The sequence below is a fragment of the Ambystoma mexicanum genome, chromosome 3q (assembly GCF_040938575.1).
Source record: "Ambystoma mexicanum isolate Mex_15411 chromosome 3q, UKY_AmexF1_1, whole genome shotgun sequence".
Lineage (NCBI taxonomy): Eukaryota > Metazoa > Chordata > Amphibia > Caudata > Ambystomatidae > Ambystoma > Ambystoma mexicanum.
Window position 1 is genome coordinate 966,745,134 of NC_090926.1, and position 21,206 is coordinate 966,766,339.

At 44.8% G+C, this 21,206-nt stretch overlaps 1 protein-coding gene across 2 annotated transcripts in view; it reads right to left on the reverse strand.

Moving 5' to 3' along the window:
- Positions 1-21,206, reverse strand: part of CPSF4L (cleavage and polyadenylation specific factor 4 like) — a 224,388-nt gene that overhangs the window by 89,696 nt on the left and 113,486 nt on the right. The window contains exon 3 of one of the 2 annotated variants that reach the window (XM_069655107.1): positions 3,498-3,593. The exons of the other annotated variant lie outside the window; for it this stretch is intronic. Within the exon in view, the coding sequence (XP_069511208.1) occupies positions 3,498-3,593 (96 nt within the window). The remainder of the gene's footprint in view (positions 1-3,497; positions 3,594-21,206) is intronic. 2 annotated transcript variants of the gene reach the window in all.

Consider the following 21,206-nt stretch of genomic DNA (forward strand, 5'->3'; position numbering starts at 1 on the left):
GCTATACTAAGGTGTTTTCAAAACGAAGTAATCAATGGGTGATCAAACCAGTCTATGATGAAATGCAGTTCGACTTTGTGAAAGGCCTTATTGTTGCTGTGTTAGAGAAGCACAGATATGGAATTTTGGACGTTTCTGTGCAGAGCAGTGATCCATTGCCACCGAACATTGCGACTGTGCCATGCCCACCCGAAGCACAGCTGATTGTGAAGTACAAATCCTGGTTTAAATAATTGCAATACGATTGTCTTTTTGTAAATAAATGTTATTGTACAGTGTACCTGTAAACCTAAGCCCTACCTTCACCATCATGGGTGGCGAACAAGCTGGGTGTCATCTTTGAATTCTCTCTATTCACCTCACATATGTGTATGTATATATTTTTCTCATGTCTCATCTCATGCAAATGTAAATGCTGCATACTGTTAACGGAGGGGAGGCTTGCGTATTGCAAATAATAAAACAAACAAACAATAAATCTCACTTGTAACTCAACTCCTGTGGTACTTTATACTTTCCCTGACCTTCTGCAAAAAATTAAATGTCTCAATTTGGGCTGCAAAGCTCGCAGACAACGGGGACAAAATTGGGGCACTTAGAACGCGCCAGCCAAGCGGGCCGTGGCATTTGGGAGAGAAGCCAGTTCGCATTTGCACATTGAGGCGCACTACATAGACGGATTCTAAACTTCAAGTTCTTACACAGATGCCTATACTACGCGATGTTGCAAATAAAGAATGCGAAGGACAGCGCCCGGATGAGGCCCACAAGTCGCACTGGAAGTATAAGGGTCTATTGTTTTTGACCTTGAGACAGGGACCATGCCGAAAGAACTACATTTGAAGGGAGTGCGCAATAACGTAAGAGACGATAAGGCAGAAAATTCAGAAACTAGACTGAGTTTCATTTTAGTTCAGTATACGAAAAATCGTTGTCAAGAGCACGGTCCGTTTTACAGACTGCATTACGAAGAGACACAATGGAAATTTCAAATATAATGTAAGTAAATCTTTACACGCTTTTATACCGGAATGAAGATTTAATGAATGGATGCATGAATAAATGAATGAATGAAGAGCTAGGTAGTGGGCACATGGGCATGCAGGTCCACTGGTCTCACCGATCTCGGTCCTTGGCCCAGCCACTTTTCCCTGCACTGCCTACCTGCACTACGGGACTTTCTTTGTATCCTTCAGCCCCTTCTCCTGGCATTTACCTTGCACTTGCCACCAGCTGGCCCTATTATTTAATTTGTATTCAACTAACCATGTAGAGCCCTTCCCCATGCGCGATCAGAAAGACACATGGCCTAGTAGGATCGTTGTCTGTCTGCCCTTGTTCCCCACCTGCCTCGTCACACCTAGAAACACTTGAGTATAGGCGCGTTACAAATGCCATATCATATATCATATCATTCCTCACACATGTAGACTAACTGTCGTTTATCATTGTGTGTTTGCCTCCATTTATCTCGTTACTTTTTGCATTGATTTTAGAGACGAACATACTCCATTGAACTATCCTTGCAAGCAAATAGTTTCTGATCGGCCGTAATAAATAAAATGAGTAATATTAATGAAGTTCGGCTAGCGGGACCAATTATATTTTTTTTGTTTTCATAACAGGTATTTGATCCCATTCTGCCACTGCCATCTGTTTGAGACACTGGCGGATGGATTCTTCAGCAGACACCTGCAGCTTCGTGTCAACAACTGGAGCACGATCACCATATTATGGGACGATCGTCAAGGGCCCACATGCCCTTACGCTGTACTAGTGGCTAGAAGCAACATATCAACCTTTAGGCTGGACTAGTGCCTAGTTGATGGAACAGCCTTGCGGTTCACCGTGCTTCAAAAGTGATTCTTTTTACGAAAATGAACACCCTGTGTACCATAAAGGAACAGCGCGTGACTCAAGATGAAACGGAACAGTTATTGCGGATACAGATAAAAGAAAATAAATGGCTTCCGGAGTTCATATGGCAATTGCTGAATATTCTCTAAACATTGAATGTCAAATAAATGTACTTTACCAAATGTACCGTGTTGCTGTTTCATTTTAAAGTACAGTTTCATATTCCGAATTGTGGCGCGCTGTGTTGTGAGTTGATCTGTGTTGGTTTCCGGGTTCTGTGTGAAGTCGCGCAGAAGACGACTGGGCGCGTTTGCCTACGCAGCACAGTAACGTCACGGAGAGAGGCGGGGAATATGAATGTTTTGATAACGTCAGGCTCAGGGGCGGGGGAATTGATTTAGTGCCGCAAAAGCAGGTCAGCCAGGGCGATGGGGGAAAAGATAGGATTGTCAGAAAATGGCGGCTCCCTGGTGCTTGTTTTCGCGTGCGTTTAATGGACGAAAACTCGGGTAAGGTCCATAGGAAAGTTTTCTAAAATCGAGCCACTTAGGCTTAAAAAAACATGGCCGACCCGTAGGGACAATAAACATTTTTACTAGACCATGCCTTTAAGCAAAAAGTGTACAATTGTGGCATTATTCCCCCCCATCTTGACCGGGATTCTACAAATACCAGAATGCAAAACCGCTGGAGGTTGGGAGGCGACACAGTAGCCTCATGCTAGAAGCCACACAGCCCCATAGAAAACAATATTCTTGCTAGATGAGGCAGACAGCTTCTGACAGTGGGGCAGCTGCCCATGCATTGCACCGGCACTGCCTCCACAACCTTCTGACAGCACCCATCAGGGCCTCACTCAATCGTGCCCGAGACTCCTCAAAGATGTGCTTGGTTAGCACTTAAACAAATGGGCGGTAAATTACTTTTGTTAAAACCATCTCTTGTCATGAGCAGCCCATTTTTAAGATTGTATAGGCACTTAGAACTGCAAAGGGACATTTACAAAGGAAAGCCCCACACAGCTCCAGTTACCTCCCAAATATGAGCCTCAAATACCCATGAAGAACATGTATGTTCTGAACAACAGAACTGAGCTCCCTGCTGTTCTTGTAAAGTGTGTTTAAGGCCTGTGCCCAGCCGATTCTTACCTACGCGCTGGGCCAGAGCGATACTTACGTTTACATGACACTGAGCTTGAGGCAAGGTGCCCTTTAATTTGCTGGGAAGGGGGCGCCCTTGTGCAGCCGCACCCCCGAGCGCAACTTGAGCCGGCACTGCCAATAACAATATCAATAACAATATCGATACCATAGCTGCACACACAACATAGTTTCAGTCACGCCTCCTGGCTGCCCTAACCCACCCATCCAACATATTGTATTCAAAGAGATATCCGAGACTGAAGCCCTAAAAACAATCAAAAGTCTTAAACCATCTAAATGCAAAGGCGATCTATGCCCAGCGCCCCTGATCAAGGATTGTGCAGAACTCCTTGCTCCAGTCATCACTGCATTCATAAACACCTCCTTCTCCACAAGCACAGTGCCAGCACCCTCGAGGAAGCCTGGGTCCACCCCACCAACTATAGGCCAATCACAACTGTCCCCTTATGACTAAAAATCCTGGCTAGGGCAGCCTACCTGCAAGTTCAGCACTTCTTGGAAACCAACCACGTCCTAGGAATGCGTCAATCTGGCTTCCACTCTGGGCATGGCACCGAATCAGCCTTTCTTGACCTGAAAAATCAGCCAGATGAGATCAGGGACGAGTGTTAGTCGGCACTTCTTTTTCTCCTCCTCCTCCTACTCCTCCGGGACCTATCTGCTGTATTTGACCTACTCAACCAAAAAATCTTATGCCACCACCTTAATACCTCAGCCAACTTCTCCACGGCTACCGCATGGATCACTTTCTTTTTGGAAGGCAGAGTCATGAGGGTATTCTCAGAATGCTAATGCTTCTCCCTCCCAATCCCATGAAGGGTACCACAAGGATCATGCTTATCCTCTACCCTTTTCAAAATGTTCACTAGGCCCCTCTAGGATTTCTAAGACTCCCACGGTATAGCCTACACCAACTATGCCGACGATAGCCAAATCCTGCTCCCACTTACAGCCATCTATTTCAGATGACTAACACGCTGAACAATACTTACACTCGGATGCAGTTATGGATGGCAGAAAACCACCTGTGTCTAAACAGGGACAAAACTGAAATCCTGCTCGTTAGCTCTCCCAGAACTTTAAATAATCCTACCGAAAAATACACTGCCTTCCAGATCGATAACATATCAGTCCCCATCTCAGCTTAATTAAAAACAATAGTCACGCTAAGTGAACGCCATTTCATCCTCAGCAGCCTACAACAAAGTTTTAAAATGCTGCCAGACCCTACCTCTCCAAGAATGGTTGCCTGACGATTGCCATAGCAAACATTTGATCAAGATCAATTACTGCAATGTCTTCTTTGCATGCACCTGCTCCAGAAATATCCAGAAACTCCAAGTTGTTCAAAATAACGTCCTCAGAGCATCCCTGAACAACCCTAAAAGAGAACACTTCTCTGAAGACAGAAGAGAGGCCCACTGGCTACCCATCCAAGACCACATCACCTTTAAAACCTTACCCATCACCCACAAGTCTCTATACAACACAGCACCCATTTACCTTTCCCAGAAAATAGCCAAAGCTCACTCTACAAGACCCACCAGGAACCCTTACATGAACCGGCTACTCCCACCAAAAATTAAACGAACCAAAGCCGGTAGATCCAGCTTCCCCTACATTGCTGCAAAATAATTGAATGCAACCACCGCCCCCCCAAACCCTTTGCTGAGAGCTGAAAAATCATACAGGGCATTCTGAAAAGCGCTTTAAACACAGCTGTTGTCCTAGAATTAACACCTCCTGTGCCTTGCTCCCTTTACCAAATGCATTGTATGTCATAACATGCACCTGATGCACTGTCTATCATAACCTGAAATAAAATCAGCTGGACCTGTAACCGCTCCTCTTCAGAATGCATTGCATGTCATAACATGCACCTGATGCACTGTATCATAACCTGAAATAAAATCAGCTGGACCTGTAACCGCTCCTCTTCAGAATGCATTGCATGTCATAACATGCACCTGATGCACTGTCTATCATAACCTGAAATAAAATCAGCTGGACCTGTAACCGCTCCTCTTCAGAATGCATTGCATGTGAAACCCGATTGCAAAGAACCTCTTGTACTTGTAACAGCGCCTCCGGGCTGTTTGTGCTCTTTATACATTAAATAAATAAATAGAATTGACATGGAATAAATAAACAGTGCAAAAACTCAATAAGACACTCGGCTCACGCAAACCGGTAGTTATCCTTTGCCCGTCTCCTTAATACTCTCTTATGAATGCTCTGGGGCTGTTTAGATGCCTCCCAGAGCACAGACTCTTCCCCCTCCTGCCTTTCTCCTCTAAGCAGTCTTTCCCTCTCCAACACTTGGAAACAATCTCTTGATCGGATTGCATAAAAGACCAAAAGGTTCGGGTTTTAAATTGAAAATCCCAACTTTTCTCTTATTAGATGGCCAGCTACAAGGGTATCTTTATATGTTCAAAACCAGCAGAAACCCTGACTGTAAAAACTAAAACTACAGTGTGCTGATGCATGCTGTGGAGAAGACACCCATGGTGCCCCAAAGTAATAAGGAAATTGCAGGCTTACTTGCAAGAGTGATGGCAGGCATCGATTTCCCTAATTTTTCCTGCAATAAAGTGAGAGCAGCAGTTTATTCCTTATGCTCTCCACATCATGCAGGTAGTACTAAAAGCAGTATTCCCCCTCAGGCATTGGGATGCTAAAGGACGGCTCCTATTTTCCCCAGCATTGGATCTTTCATAGTACAGTGATTTGTGGGTCATAATGCCCAGAGCAAATAGAAAGGGCTCCTTTAGCTCCAACCCTGGAGGCCATCTTCAGATTGGTCATAGTGCACGTAAGGTGACAATATGAGCGAAGACTAAACAAAGCAGGGTAGGTGGGAGGGTTGCATGTGATCTATGAAAGATAATGCTGATGAACAGGAGTTACAGGTACGTAACCTATTCCTTTCTCCAGCACTGCATCCTTCATAGATTCACATGCTATAGGAATAGATTACAAAGCAGTACCACATAACCAAAACGGGCTGAGGCAAGCTCGTTAAGACAAGAGACACTTACTGCACGCAAACCGATTATGCAGAACCGCCTGGCCAACCCTGGGCTCTGCATTGGAATCCCTGCCGACGCAGTAAAACCTTGTGAAGATATGCACAGACCTTCAGGCCTGCAAATGTCAAGCAGGAGGACCCCAGAAAGGAAAGCGTCATCGTGGCAATGGCCTTGGTAGAATGAGACATTAAATTTCCAGGGAGAGGGCTTGCCAGACTTTTTAACACAGAAGCAGATGGAGGAGGAAATCCACCGGGCAATGGACGATTTGGAAAGTGCATTTGCCATCCCAGAGGGACTAAATGCCCTAAAGAGGTGAGCAGTCTTTTGGAACGACTTTGTGCAGGAGACATAATGTTTCAAAGCACACACCACATCTAGTGAACGCACAGATCGTTCCGCGGGTGAAGAAGGCAAACTGAAGAAAATAGCCAACATCTCTGGTTCATAGAGGTGAAAACGTTGAAGGAACATTTGGCACAAACGAAGGTTAATGTGCAGGACCACCTTGGACTTGAGGAAACTAAGTAGGGGGGTTTGCAGGAAAAAAGCATGAGATTCGTCCAAACGTCTTGCTGACGTGATGCAACTAGCAGAGCATTCTTCCAGGACTTGAGGGAGACTTTATACAGAGGCACAAAGGGAGATCTCAGTAACCCGAGAGGACGATATTCAGCGCCTATACTGGGGCTGGCCACCTGACCAGCAGAAAGAAACTGAACAATCTCTTAAGGAACTGCTTGATCAAATGGTGCGACCACAGAGAAGGCGTGGAAGAGTAGAGTTTATAGCGCGAGATTGACACCAGGTGCCCTTTGATGGAGGAATGCGGTAGGCACGACTTAGCTAAGGATAGCAGGATGACCTTGGCTGTATGTTGAAAGGGTCAAGGCACAGCGCCGTACACCAGCAACAAAAAAGTTTATATTTACTTCTGTAACAGGCCAGTGTGGAAAAAGCACAAGCTCTAGCCAGAATGTCCATACCATCTTGTGGCAGTGGAATATCACAGAATTCCAGGAGCGTAGGAGCCAGGCCATAGGGTTCAGAGAGGCCGGGCTGTGGTGTAACACTGCACCATCACTCCTGGAAAGAAGATCGCACAGAGGAGACAGCTTCATTGGCAGGGCAGAAGACAAGGCGAGGAGGTCAGAGGGCCAGAATGGTCTCGGCCAAGCGGGGCCCACCAAGAGGAGTTTGCAGAGATTTATCTGAATAGACTTCACACCCAAGCCACCTGGGGTATAAGAGGAAAAGCATACATGAATTTCCCTGTTTAAGAGAGCGTAAAGTCATCTCCCAGGCTCTCTGGATGAGGGAACAGGCTGGCAAAAGACACGCACCTCCTGCTGGCATGGGTGGCGAAGACGTCGATTTCCAGAGTGCGACATCGATGGAAGTTTCGGCAGAGTGGAGTCTCCTGGATCTCCCATTCACGACAGGACTACTGAGGGAATCTGCCATCATGTTCTGAACCCGCGGTAGGTGGAAAGGAATGATGAACATGTTCTGATGCAGTGCCAAGTGCCACAGAGACTGGGGCTCAGCTGACAGACCGTGAGATCTGGTGCCCCCCCTGCTTTTAGATATAAAACATTGTGGTGGTGTTGTCTGTGAAGATCCGGACCACCGGACTGCTCAATATAGGAAGGAAAGACTTGAGGGTCCAAAACACTGCGTATAGCTGCAGAAGATTGATATGAGGAGTCTTATCCTCATATGCACAGAGACTCCTGGCATGCAGATTTTCTGTACGTGTTCCCCAGCCCTCCAGGTAGGCGCCTGCTGTGACAGTGACTTGATGTGGAGGTAGGCAAACAGGAGAGCATTGGACGATAGGAGATCGGACCGACCACCAGTGCAGAACATAAATTGCTCGTTAGCGGGCTCTTGTCCTCCCAGGAACCAGAGGGCTGCTGCAAGCGTGCATCGAGGAACTCCTGCAGAGTCTGTATGTGGAGCATGAAATGTGGAACGAGCAGAATGCATGAGGACATCACCCTTTTGAGGGACTTCAGGTGGTGGACTGAGGCCATCAACATCCATGAAAGTAAAGGACTTTAGCAAGAGACCACACCTCTCCTCAGAGGGATCAGCCATGCAAGAAGGTGTGTCCAGATGAGCCCCCAAATCAAGTGTTTGCTGATTACGGGGGTCTCACACGATTTCAGAAAGTTTACAGAAAATCCTAGTGACTGTAAGCATTGGATAGTGCCTGCAGTGTGGCTGTTAGCCAGGGGAAAGAAACCCGCCTGCACCAACCAGCCATCGAGGTACGGATAGACGTGTGCACCTCAACGACAAAGATGAGCAACCACCAGGCCAGGTATTTGGTGAACATCCTCTGGGCTGATCAAAAGGCAGCACCTCTGAAGCGCAGGTAGTGGGAGTGTTTTTGGGAAGTGTTCTCGATTAATAGGGATGTGGAAGTATGCATCCTCTAGATCCAAGGATGCCAGGAAATCCCCCGTTTGAAGCAGAGATCAGACATGCTGTAGGCTTACCATCCAAACTGTCTGTGCCTTGAACTTGTTGAGTATCTGAAGTTTGAGGATGGTCTGCCAGCCACCTGTGTTCTTTTTTACTAAAAAGTATCTTGAGTAAACTGCCTATCCCCACTGACTCAATGGAATATGTTTGATGGATCCATTTCACAGGAGTGATTATAGTGGAAATGTCCCAAGAAGGACGAGTCAAGAATGACTCCAAGAATCCAGGCAGAAAGGGAGATGGGTAGCGAAGGAGGAAAGGAAATAAAGGGGGGAAGCAAAGGAGGAGGAAGAATCATGGACGGAAAGACAAGAACTTCAGTTTTGGAGGGATGTAGATGAAGAAAGTGAGCCATCATCCAAGACTGAATTATGAGAAGACAAGAAGAGCAAAGTGTATACAGAGAGAAACAGAAGAAAAGGAAAGATAATATGTAGATCGTCAGCATATAGATGAGAAAGACGAAAAGAACAAATGAGAGGTCAGACTGATTTTGTTGAGAAAAAGGTAGGGGCCCCAGACTGAGCCCCGAGGAACACCATACTGAAGAGAAAGAGTAGAGGAAGTAAGATCACCCAAGGACACAGTACATGCGATATGTTGGGTAAGAGGAAGTCCATTTTAGAACAGATGCACTGAAAATACAAGAGCAGATGTAGAACCTTAACAAGAGGGTTTTTGTTTGATGAGCAAGACAACATCAAGGCCCCCCTCTCCTTTTTATCAGTCCTGAGAAAAGCAGGCGAACAGCTACTGTAACAACTCTAGATTTACTCATGCTGGAAACACGAAAAGTGTTGGCTTGAAATGTGTATTGGAATAGGAGCTACACTATGAATCACTATAAATACTATACCTCTCAATGCGTGTTAACCACCTTATAAGAGCATTATATGACTGTATAATAGTGTTTTTGGGTGCAAAGAAAATTGATTGTATAAAAATGTGCATATGTCAAAACCTAGGAGCCTGCAAGGAGGCTTTTTTAATGTACGATGACAAATACAATTATAACCCTTTTTAGAGTAGAATAATAGTGGTGATCTGCTAAATGAGAAAAACAGAATAATTTAGTAATCTGTTGGAGAGGTGTACAGCATACCTGCGTGTGTGAAAGGGAGGGGTTGTGTGAAAGGGAGGGGTAGCCCGTGTTCCTTTAATATATTTTTAAACATTTTAGAACAGAGCCACCAATACCTAGACCAAAGAGAGTAGAGACGAAGAGTGATCAATCTTATCGAAAGCGGCAGAGAGATCAAGTAAGACCAAAAGTGAAGATGGTCTAGAATAGTGAGCATAGAGATGCGAGTCACAGACAGAGGAGACACGTTTCGGTAGAGTGAAGAGGGGCAAAAACAGATTGATAGATCAGGAGAAGAGAAGGCGTTAAGATAAGAAGAGACTTGAGAATAGACTATATGTTCAAGGAGTTGAGAGGAAATGTAGAAGCGAAATAGTGCAATAGAGGGGAGAGAAGGTTTCTTGAAAATTGGAAGAATAGAATAGAGATATGTTTGAATAAAGAAGAGAAAGTGGAGGACTGAAGAGAAAGATGCAAGAGCAAAGCCAGGTATGGATAAAGAGACGGACCGGCCTTAGGAATAACAGAGGAAGGACGAGGATCAGAGGGAGAGGCACTAGGGTGAGCTTTAGAAAGAAAGCAAGAGATGTCAGAGGCAGTGAGGCTGAGGAAGGCGGACAGAGAAGAGTAAGAGGTGGGACAAGTGATGGGACACGAAGAGGGGGAGGACAAAGAAGAGGAGCGTATATATGAGCTGAGAAGAGTAACTGTAGAAGAAAAGTAAGAAGCAAGATCAGATGCAGTGAGGGAAGTGTTGAGGGAGAAAGAATACCATTGTAGAGGAGCAGCAGGATACATTTTTCCTGGCTCTCGCCCCCTCCCGACAGTCATACTGGAAAAGAAGGAGAAGAGCTATACGCGAGACCCTGTGTGTTTTCCCTATACCGCATTGAGTGTACGCGGGATGATATGCACTCACGCAACCATACTGAATGTACCCGCGCACTGAAAGAGTGGAAGTATGTCATTACGCATCAATGCACATGTTGTGCTGAGTGAAATCTGACAAGGGCAGAGTGATGTCATGAAGAAGATAAACAAGGACATACTGAAAAAATATGAATATACGTAAGTAACAACAATGTAACTGCAGTGACAACATGTAGGAAATTATAAAGTTATCATATAAGATAAAGTAACTTGCTGACCAATAAGCGTAAATAAGCAGTAATGCAAGGTAGATGAGACATATAGAAGCTTGCTTATAGAGGTAAATAGAACGTGGCAAGAACGGCCATGAAAAGAAAATGGACGTCGGCTTGTGTAAAGATTCAATCCAGCTACCTCAGAAACAGACTAGGGATGCAGAGTCAGGAGATGTTGGAGAAACAGTTTTCTGGTCAAAATAAAGGAGAGTGCATGTTGGCCTGGGATCAAGGGTGTTATTTTCATAGCTCTCAACTACACGCTTTTGGCGGGTGTCACCCGCCTTGTAAAGAGCTGACTCACCCGCCAAGCCTCCTGCATGCCCATACATTCCAAGGGGCGTCTCACCCGCCAAAAACAAAATCGGGTGATTTCACCCGCCCTTGAAACAGAAATGATTGAGAGCTATGTATTTTAAGGCATAATTGCAAGGCACACAGGGAGGCAGACGGGTAAGCCATTTATGCAAGACATCTTTCTCTTAGATTAAACAAGAAGAAAACATTTGCAAGAGCCAAGTATTGGACAATTAACAATGGATAAGGCTCCTACAAGATGGAGTAAGCAGGTCTCAAGAGGCAAAGAGGAGCAAGAACACCCAGTACAAGTAAATCAAATAGCAGTAAATAAGAGGTCGAAGTGGACAAACTTGCAGTCTCCTCACAGGTGATTCAGAAGTCAAAAACAAGGGCTATTCATTAAGCCTTGGATGAAGATAGAGATGTGCTTACACCCCTACAAAACGTTCCAGAACAGAGGGGAAAGCTACAGGTGAACTAAAGATGGGAAACTTTGGCTTATGGTTGGACTGATGAGAGATGGATGAATTGGGAATGTGGGGAGTAATCAGACGTGACTCAAGCACCTGGGTTTCGTTTTGCTTATGTGCTGCTAACAAGCCGAATGTCCAAGGTTGGGTGAGCATGCCAACCCTGTAATTGGTTGGCATGCTCTACAATGGGGCAATGTGCTATACAATGTTGCACAGACCGATACGCTGCTATTTTCTCTGCTATAATCAGTATTATTTGTATTTAGAGATAGTTCAAGGCGTGCCCTACAGATAAGGGTCAGCCAATGAAGTACTAACCCTATGCATGCCATATGTTCCCTTAACCAATCTTTCCCCTCAATAGGTTTTGTAGTTTGCCACAGAGTAAGTGGTCATAGATGACGCATATTGGGGTACATAGACTCTCTATAAAGTCTGTCTGTGAGTATGCGAGCATCAGTCCATTGTTCGTCAGTTTGCGCTGCTTTATTGAATTGAGAATTAAGTAATATTTTGCCACATTTTCTGAGTCTGTCCAGTTATTTGGTCTGAGATCTATATTGGTAATTCCATCTAGCACAAGAGGCGCTTCAAGGTGCTAGAGCACAACATTTAAGGTCTGAAATAAGTGACAAGTGTAGGCTGAAAGAATCCAGAAGCTTAGTGTAAAAGTGTTGTTTGGCCAAGAGGAGGGCTGCATCGTAATCATAGTGGAGTGAAGAGAGGGTAAAGGTCTGAAGGAGAAAGATTCCCGCCATCATCGCTCAGATCGACAGGCAATGATAAGCCAGGGTTGAAGAGGTTTACGTGATGGTGAGGAAGAAGAATAAAAATAGTTGTGCCTAGGTTCGAGGATGTAAACAGAGAGGTATAAGTGTCAAAATATATTATTCAAGGAAAAAAAATTAAGTGCACTTAAGGTCAGTAAACTTAATGCAACAACACCCTAGAAATATAGCGCATTGGGAAACTCCGGACTGGCTTAACAGGATTTCCCCGTAATGCCATATCTCCCATAATACCACTGTGAATTCCTTTGCTTAGAATATATATGTGCTCTTGGGCTTTGCAACGGGAATGCACCGAGTTAAGCGGGTACGGAGTTTCCCAATGTGCTGAATTTCAAGGCTAACATGAACAGGCCATTGTCCATGCCCACTTTATATTTTACAACATTACCAGGCCTTCAGCCATTTAAACCTCTACCAAACAGTGATTTTTCACCCCCGACATCCCGGTAGCTGTACACATATATACATTTTTTTCATATTTTTTTCTATAACCGCGGTTACATTGCAATGAACTACAGATACCCTTGGTTATTTGTAATCATTATACCCGCGGTTATTGGGAAAAAAAAGAAGAAAATGCTTCTCTGCCCTCCCAGACCCTTACCAAGTGCTCCCTCATATGTGACTGCTCCCCTGATAGCCTCCTCACCTCACCTGCTCTCTCCAAATCACTCGTCATTCCTGTGACGCAGTTTCAGTTAAAATGTCGGGTAGCCGCGGTTATACCCCAGGTAATACATGAGGGAATATGAAAAATGTTTGTTTGAGCCTCGTGTTGCAAACTTGGAACCTAGCCCCAGACCAACTCCCAAATTTCACTTGGTGTCCTCTTGCCTTCCACTTCTAGCCGGATGGCATTTGCAAGTTTTGTTATTTTTATTTCTCAGTCGGCATAGTTGGCACCACACATACTGCATTACAGAGAGAGCTCTATAGGGACACAATATCAGAAGGTCATGCACCAAAGACCAGTGCAGCAGTACAATAGCATAACATTCCAGTTCATATCCCATATTTCGCTCAGTGCGTGTGATCACGCCCTCCACCTGCCCCAGCATCCCTGGTTTTCACCAGTTACAGTCTGAGTGGTGTCCGTATGTCCTTTTGTCTGGATGTTATTATTGTCAACTCATAGTATTTACTAACTAAACGGAAGAAGACTAAGTATCGTTCCACTCATCTCTATGAGGGGCATGCTTTGACTGCCAGTACCTAAGAATATATTTTTTTGTGACATCACACGCGATATTAAAGAAGTGTCTTACCACAACGGAGACCTTTCCAACGTCACCCAACAGATACTTAAGCAGCAACAATAGTGGTGGAATCCCCAATATCTCTCCCACCACCCTAGTCTGTCACCCAAAATGACAGACTAGGGTACTAGGGCACTCGCCACACGTACCAGGATAAATCTTTGCCAGTTGGCTGGGGCTTAGTGCAAGTGGTTTAACATCATATAAGGTGGATGTTATCGGGTAGCATCCACACTGCCCAATAGCGCAGGGGTTGTTTCAACTCGGGAGAATAGCTCAGAGGCAACGTGCTCGCCTTGAAAGCAAGACAACACAGAGCACCACAGGTTCGATCCCAGTGTCTGCGCTTAGAAACCTCTGGGTATTAAGCGCGTTATAAATAACCTATCATATCATATCAAATTATGGTAACATACAGCAAAGAAACTGGACATCTTTAAAGACCAACATCTTTAAAGACCAATACATAAGTCAATTGTAAGGAAAAATGAAATCGGTCTACAAACTCTGTACTTGTAAAAGCAGCAGTGCAATTGCATAGAGTGTGCAACATACTGGGATACACCAAGCCAGAAAATAACCTGTGCTTCCAACAGTATTACCTCAATGCTGCATTACATACAAACTGAGAAGCAACTGTCTGCGGGACAACTGCAAATCACCGACAGCAGAACTGTACTAGAAAGTGGCAAGTACACTACATTTTTTCCTAGAACTGTGCAGTTAGTTCTGTGTCCAATGGTAGTAAAAAATATGTTGCACTTTTTTTTCCTTAACACAGAAATGGCAAGCACCCTGGAGTGGCTTGAAGAGAATTTCCCTTGTGATGAAATGAGTGGCGATAGTAACTCCATTGGTACAAAGTGCAGTTTGAAAAGTAAGAGAATTAATACACATTGCTTCACATGTACCGGAGACATTATTTCTTTAACAGTACATACACGAAATGAAGCAGCAGCTCCTCCACAAGTCCATGGGCACATAGAAAACCAAACAAACGGTGTACAAAATCAACTAGTGAGCCTGGGGGCAGAAATTGACCAATTAATGAACAGTTTTGGTGACTTACGTTTTTGTAGAGACATCTAATGGACAATATTAAATACTACTGCCCCACCTGTACGCCTTCCTCCTGTCCCAACCATCCCCACAAATTCTCTGTAAGCAAAGACGTTTTGATGAAACCTCAATCCCTCCTCCCCTGATGCCCAACCTGTGGAAAACCCCAATTCCCCTGTATAGGTCTCCTTTTCTGCTATCCCTTCCCTTTCTTAATTGTGTGTATTTATGTGTGTAAATAAAGTTCTATGTGTATAGTGTGTGTAAATAAAGTTGTGTGTGTGTGTAAATAAAGATGCATGTATATTTATGTGTGTGCGTTTTTTTAAAAGCTCCGTTATGAGTCAGTGCCTGTCTGGGAATTCCTTAATTAATCAAAATTGAGGTTTCTGTAGGACTCGCACCTGTCCGCAAGGCTGTGACACACCTTTAATTAGTTTGGGCACCCCACCCCTGTCCGGCGGACACGGAGGCATGCGCATCTCTCGCACACTGTTGAGGTGGGTGTATGTGTGTTTTCTTTTTTTAAAAGCCCTGTTAGGAGTCCGTGCCTGTCCGGGAAGTCTGCAATTCATGAAAATGGAGGTTTCCGTAGGATTCCGCACCTGTCCAGCATGTCCTCAAAGCTGTGCGACTTACCTTAAATTAGTTTGTGGACCCCACCCTTGTCTGGCAGACACTTGGAGGCATGCGTATCTCTCTCTCCCTGAACACCGCCCCCCCACACGAGGCCAACGAACATTGTGCCTATCCAGCATGCCCGCATAGCGGTGACGTACTTTAGTTCGGGGATCCCAGCCATGTCCGGCGGACGCCTGGGCACATGCACATCTCATTCCCTGTGTCCTAAGGACAACGCGTCTCTCTGGCATGTCCGCAAAGTTGTGGCATACTTTTAATTTGTATTTTGTGTTTTTATTTGTATTTTTATTCTGCTTTATATAGCGCCTTTGTCCAACACGCTTTACATAAGACGATCAACAGTACATTCAAATCAGCAATGCAAATCAGTGTTCAAATACTGCCGTTATCAATTAGAAGACTGAAGCAGGTGAGTTTTTAGAAAGGAACGGAACGAAGGCTAAGAAGTAATGGAGCAAAGAGACAGAGAGAGCAGGTTCCAGTGAAGAGGGGCCAGGAGCTGAAAAGAACGAAAGCGGGATTGAGAACAGTGGGAACATCAAGTCTAAAAAGACCAGCAGAGCGGATGGGACGAGAAGGAGAATAAATGAAAGGAGATATGCCAGGTAGTCAGGGGCGAGTCCATAAAGAGATTTAAAAACTAGGCAAAGAAAGTTACATTTAAGCAGAGAGTAGAAAGACAGCCATCCGAGTGAGGCAAGAGAAGAAGAAATCGTGTTCCGATAAGAGAGAAGGCAGAGTGAACGAATAGAAGAATAATGGATTGATTTAAGAGCAGCAAGACATGAGCAGGGAAGACAAAAGAACAGAACAGAACAGTAGAATAGTCGGGAGAAGACTAACGAAGATGCAAGAAGCTTTGTGGCGTTAAACGTACGAAAAGGGCTGTCTTTACGAATATTGTAGAGATGAAATCGACAAGCGCGTGATGTAAGGAAGATATGATGGGCAAAGGAAAGATTAGAATCGAAATAAAGACCAAGATTGTGGGCAATGGGAGAAATAGAGACTGGAGGGAGGAAAAGAAATAGAAGAGGGAGGAGACTGTGGCAAGAGAGTGTTGGCGGGAAAGAATAAGACTTCAGTTTTTCCAGCATTTAAAGTGAGGAAATGAGAGGTCATCCCGGATTTGATAGAGAGCCAGGATGAGAGAGTGTGATGAATATCAGGCATGATAGATGAGAAGGAAAGAAAGAGCCGAGCATCAGCAGCAGAAAATTGGTGCAATACTCCAAAAGATGAAATATTGGGGGCAAGGAAAGAAGTATATAAGGAAAATAGGAAAGGACCAAGGACTGACCCTTGAGGAACACCATGATTGAGGGAAAAAGAGGTTTTTGCCGCCCCAGGAGACAGCAAAGGTTTGGTTAGATAAGAATAAAACCACGATAGAACAGACCGACGAAAACCAAAGGAGGAGAGTCCAGAAGCAGAGAGTGATGCACAGTGTCAAAAGTGTCTCAAGAGTGTTGAGAGTAACGAGCTGTGAGAAGAGGATTGAGCACGCTAGTCAGGGCTGTCTCAGTGGAATGGTGGGGACGAAAGCCAGACGGGTTGGGGGGGGGGGGAAGAGATAGACCAGACACAAATGTTGAAATTTGTGAATAAACAAGACGCTCAAGAAGCTTAGATATAAAAGGCAAGAGAGATATATGATGAAAGTTTGAAACAAGAAGGGGATTAGCTGTAGGTTTCTTTAGGATAGGAATGATAATTGCATGTTTGAAAGCAGAAGGAAAAGTCGAGGTGGTGAGACAGATGTTAAAAAAGGAGGCAAGAAAAGGTACCAAAAGCGGGTACGTTTTTGGAATAAGTAAAGAAGGAACGGGGTCACCAGTGGGGTGAACTTTGGCCAGGATAAGAGCCACTTCAGAATCCGAAACAGGAGCAAAGTTAGACAAGGTATTGGAAGGAATAGGAAAAGTTAAGGGGGAAGAGTTATAAGAAGGTGACAATAGATATCCTGACGTTAAGGAGTAAACTTTAGAAGAGAAGAAATAAGCAAGATCAGATGCTGATAGGGATGAAGTAATGGATGGATCAGGTCTATCAGGAGAAAGAAGCCGAGTTAGTTTGAAAAAGACGATGAGGGCGAGTAGATGGACTATGGAGAAGATCTGAGAAGTGCGCTTAGCAGACTTAATACAGTTGTCATAGATGGCATAAGAAAAATAGGTAGCGTGATTAGCGGGAGCGCCGAGTTTACGAGGTGGCGAAAAAGACAGCTCATAGAAGAGAGAGATGAGAAGGGAGCCAGTGTTGGGCAGGTTTGCGAGTAGGCTGAAAGGAAGAAAGAGGGTAGAGTTGACCAAGACTAGAAGCAAGGGATGAGGAGAGAGTGGACGTTGCTTCGTCCGCAGAGAGAGTAGAACAGTATGTGAGAGATGGAAGAGAGTTTGTGCAGGTATCATAGATGAGTGAGGAATTAAAGTTGCATAGGTCACGCCTAAAGAAAATATTAGTTCGGGGACCCCAACCCTGTCCAGTGGACACTTGCCGGGCATGCACATCTCATTCTGTTTTTGGATTTACAGAACAGAGCACTTGTTATCATTGGCATTCCATTGCTAGATTACTTGGCTGTAATTGGCATTGCTGTTGGTTGTGGCTGACCAGGACTACTAGTGCAGGTTGCTGTTTAGCTATTTGGCACATTGCTGTGTTCTTGCTGTTTTGAAGATTGGTCTATTCCTGGTTCCTTTCTCTTGCACGATGGCATCCATGGATACCTCTGCTGCTGCCTCAGCACCATCCCCACCATCACCACCACCACCACCACCACCACCACCACCTTCACAAGGGCCTGGGGAGGGGGAACAGCCACGACGATATAGAGGAGGAAGAAGAGGGAGACAAGAATGAGGTAGTGGTAGTCCCCACTACCTGCTGTCGACGTGAGTCTTGTGTGTGGAGGCTTTTTACCACCGTTGGTGGTAAGCCCAAGGCAAGTGCAGCCAAGGTTTGCTGCAACGAGTGCGGCATGGTACTCAGTCACAGAAAACCTGGGCTGTACAGTTTTGGGACTACCTGCATGAGGCAACACCCAAGATCCAACCGCAAAGCAGCAGTTCAGAGGGTCGTCCCCTTCGAACAGGGTAGTAGGTCGAGTTCCACTGCAGCATCCTCGACATCTGCTCCCGTCACCACACAGGATTCCTCCAACAGCCTCACAGGCCATACACATGGCAGTAGATCCTTACCTTTCACAGGTTACTGTTTTGTGTGTGTACTGCAATGCAGTACTCTGCAGGGGTGAGCAGTTAGAGTGGTTTTGAGGCTGCAGTCTGGGAGCACAGAGGAAAGTGCCCCCTATCTCAATGAGGGGCACCCAACATCTTCTGCTGTCCATCTGCCCTTTCTCATCCCTGTGGTTGGTGCCTCTTCCCTACCCTCCCTTATGTGTCATGTTTACAAAATCCAAAATAATTCACACAAAAAAAGGCTCATTTCAGAGGCACCTTCCACAGTTGAAAAATAGAAGTGCCAATGAAATGGTGCTGGCCCTTGCGCAGTCCATCAAGCCTGCGGACTTCCAAAGCATGCAGGGGGTGGCAGCATATAAACCATTGACTTCATGCCACACACTCCATACCAGTGCACATCCACATGAGGGAATCCAAGATGTGCAGCCACTCCACAGTGCTCTGCATGCACCTGCAACCAATGTATGCACGAGCCCCCCCAAAATTCACACACTCTTCCTGAAAGACACAGCCATATCCATAACCATCTACACCCCTATCAGCAAACAGACCTTCTGCCACAGTCTCTCCTTGCACACGACACCACACCCAGGAACCCTTATTGACCAATCCCCTGGCTCCCAAAGTCCCATTTCCGTGCTTGCCATCATCAAAAGCCCCGGATGTGGCACGTGTGATCCGCAAACTACCGCAGTGTCCGCGGACATATTGCGCAATTCACGGGTGTGGGGAAAAGACATTTTTCACCAGGGTAGGAGGTTTCTGACTCTGAAAAAAGCCTTTTTTAAAGGTGCTTGTAAACAAACACCTTTTATTTTGTATTTTTTGGGGAAATCAGGGGTTCTCTTTTCCTCCTTACTACCTTACATCAACCTCTGTATCGCTTACATTCCGAAAGAAATCAGAGTTTCCAAGAATGGACACTGAAACACCATCTGCGGTAAAATAGTGCACACTAAGGGAGTCAATGTTGTCATTGGAGAAAACAGACATCTCATGCACGCTACAAAACTATACCCATGCATCTATTAACAATGCACCTTCCAACGTTTTGTTGGGGATTGAAGACATTGGGGTTATTCCATTGTGCTCTTGGTAGTATTTCAGAAAAAAACACCTTTCCACCAGGGAAAAGCAGCATTAGTTCCCCAACCAACAACTTCAATACAGAAATCAAACTTGGGGCACTGATGTACCCCAAATGCTCACCTCCACAGTGCACCATCAAAATACCAGGACTACCAAAAGTAGCCATGTTTCTACAAAGAGCAAGCAGTGCCTTCAAATTGCAGCCAGGCACTGTGCACCATAAAGCCTCCAAAGCCTCCAGGCCTAGAAAACCAAGATCTGCAGTAACACCTCTTGCCTTTGCATACCTCTCCAGATCACAAACAAAGTAATCTCCCAGTATCCATGCAATAACTCCAGCCATCTTCACTACACAACCAACACAGCAATGAAAAAAAGCATTACCCTACCTTCCTGCAAAGCACACCCTTAACACCCGATTGGCTAAACCCCACGGTACACTCCCATTTCCATGGCAGGCATGCTGAGAAGCCCGGATGTAGCATGTGTGATCCGTGAACTACCGTGGGGTTCGCGGAACCTGTGACACTGTGGCAACCCTTCTTCCCTTTCCACTTCACTCTCTCATTGGCTACTGGTAAGCAGTCCCACAACCATCCACCAATCACATCCAAGATCTCTTCATCCAGTGATCCAGATAAGATTTTGGAGGTGGGAGTATTTTACTCTCCATTTTTAAACTTTGAGAGTAAATGTGATTTTAAGAGAGTAAAAATGACTTTTCTCCTTCGCAAGAGAGTAAAATGTATGAAACATCCAGCCGACGTCTGAAAAAAACTGTATGGAAATCATTACTATGGAGACGCTTTCTGCATTGTGACAGACTACACCTTTAATTATTTCTGGCCATTTGATCTCTCCTGTATATATTTAAATGTTGAAATCACAAAAACCTAGCCAATTATATAGTAAAGCATACCTGAATTTGTATTGTGTGTTTTGAGATTCAATAGCAGAATTGTCTTTTGATGTTTGATGAAAGTCCTAATTTCCTGGAGCTATTACTACCTAATGGTATGCCAATGTTATGATACAACAGTGCAAAGAGGCAAGGACTCCATGCTAAATTCTATACCTAATCGAGTGGTCAAATGGTTATTTATATAGCTCTTTTGGCAAAGCGCTGTACACAGAATATATTTATCAACAAACCAAAGTCGGTACTCCTTTATCGACCTCGAAAGGATGAAAGGCTGAGTTGAACTTGCCGGGATTAGAACCCGCAACCCACAGATCACACAGAGATTGCAGCAACGAGTGCTCAACTGACTGAGCTATCTTATTGGCTAACATCCTTCAGAGGTTGGTTAACTGAGTATCGACTGAGGTATAATGATAACAGTACCTAGATGTATGACGAACCATTTATGAAGCACTACATAAAGTTAAATACCTATCTGGATTATCACAGGGACAGGCTTTGCTGAGTTTCTATTTCAATTTCCAATGTAACTTTCATTAGTTTGTTTTTGAACAGCACTTGCACTTTGAGAGTCAGGTTTTGGATGTTTTATTTGTAGTCTTGAAGATTTGAGAGGCTAGAACACCTGTGATCAGTGTAACGACAATTACTCACACTTGAGCAAAGACTCTGCTGCCACTTACCATTTATAGTAATGTACCCC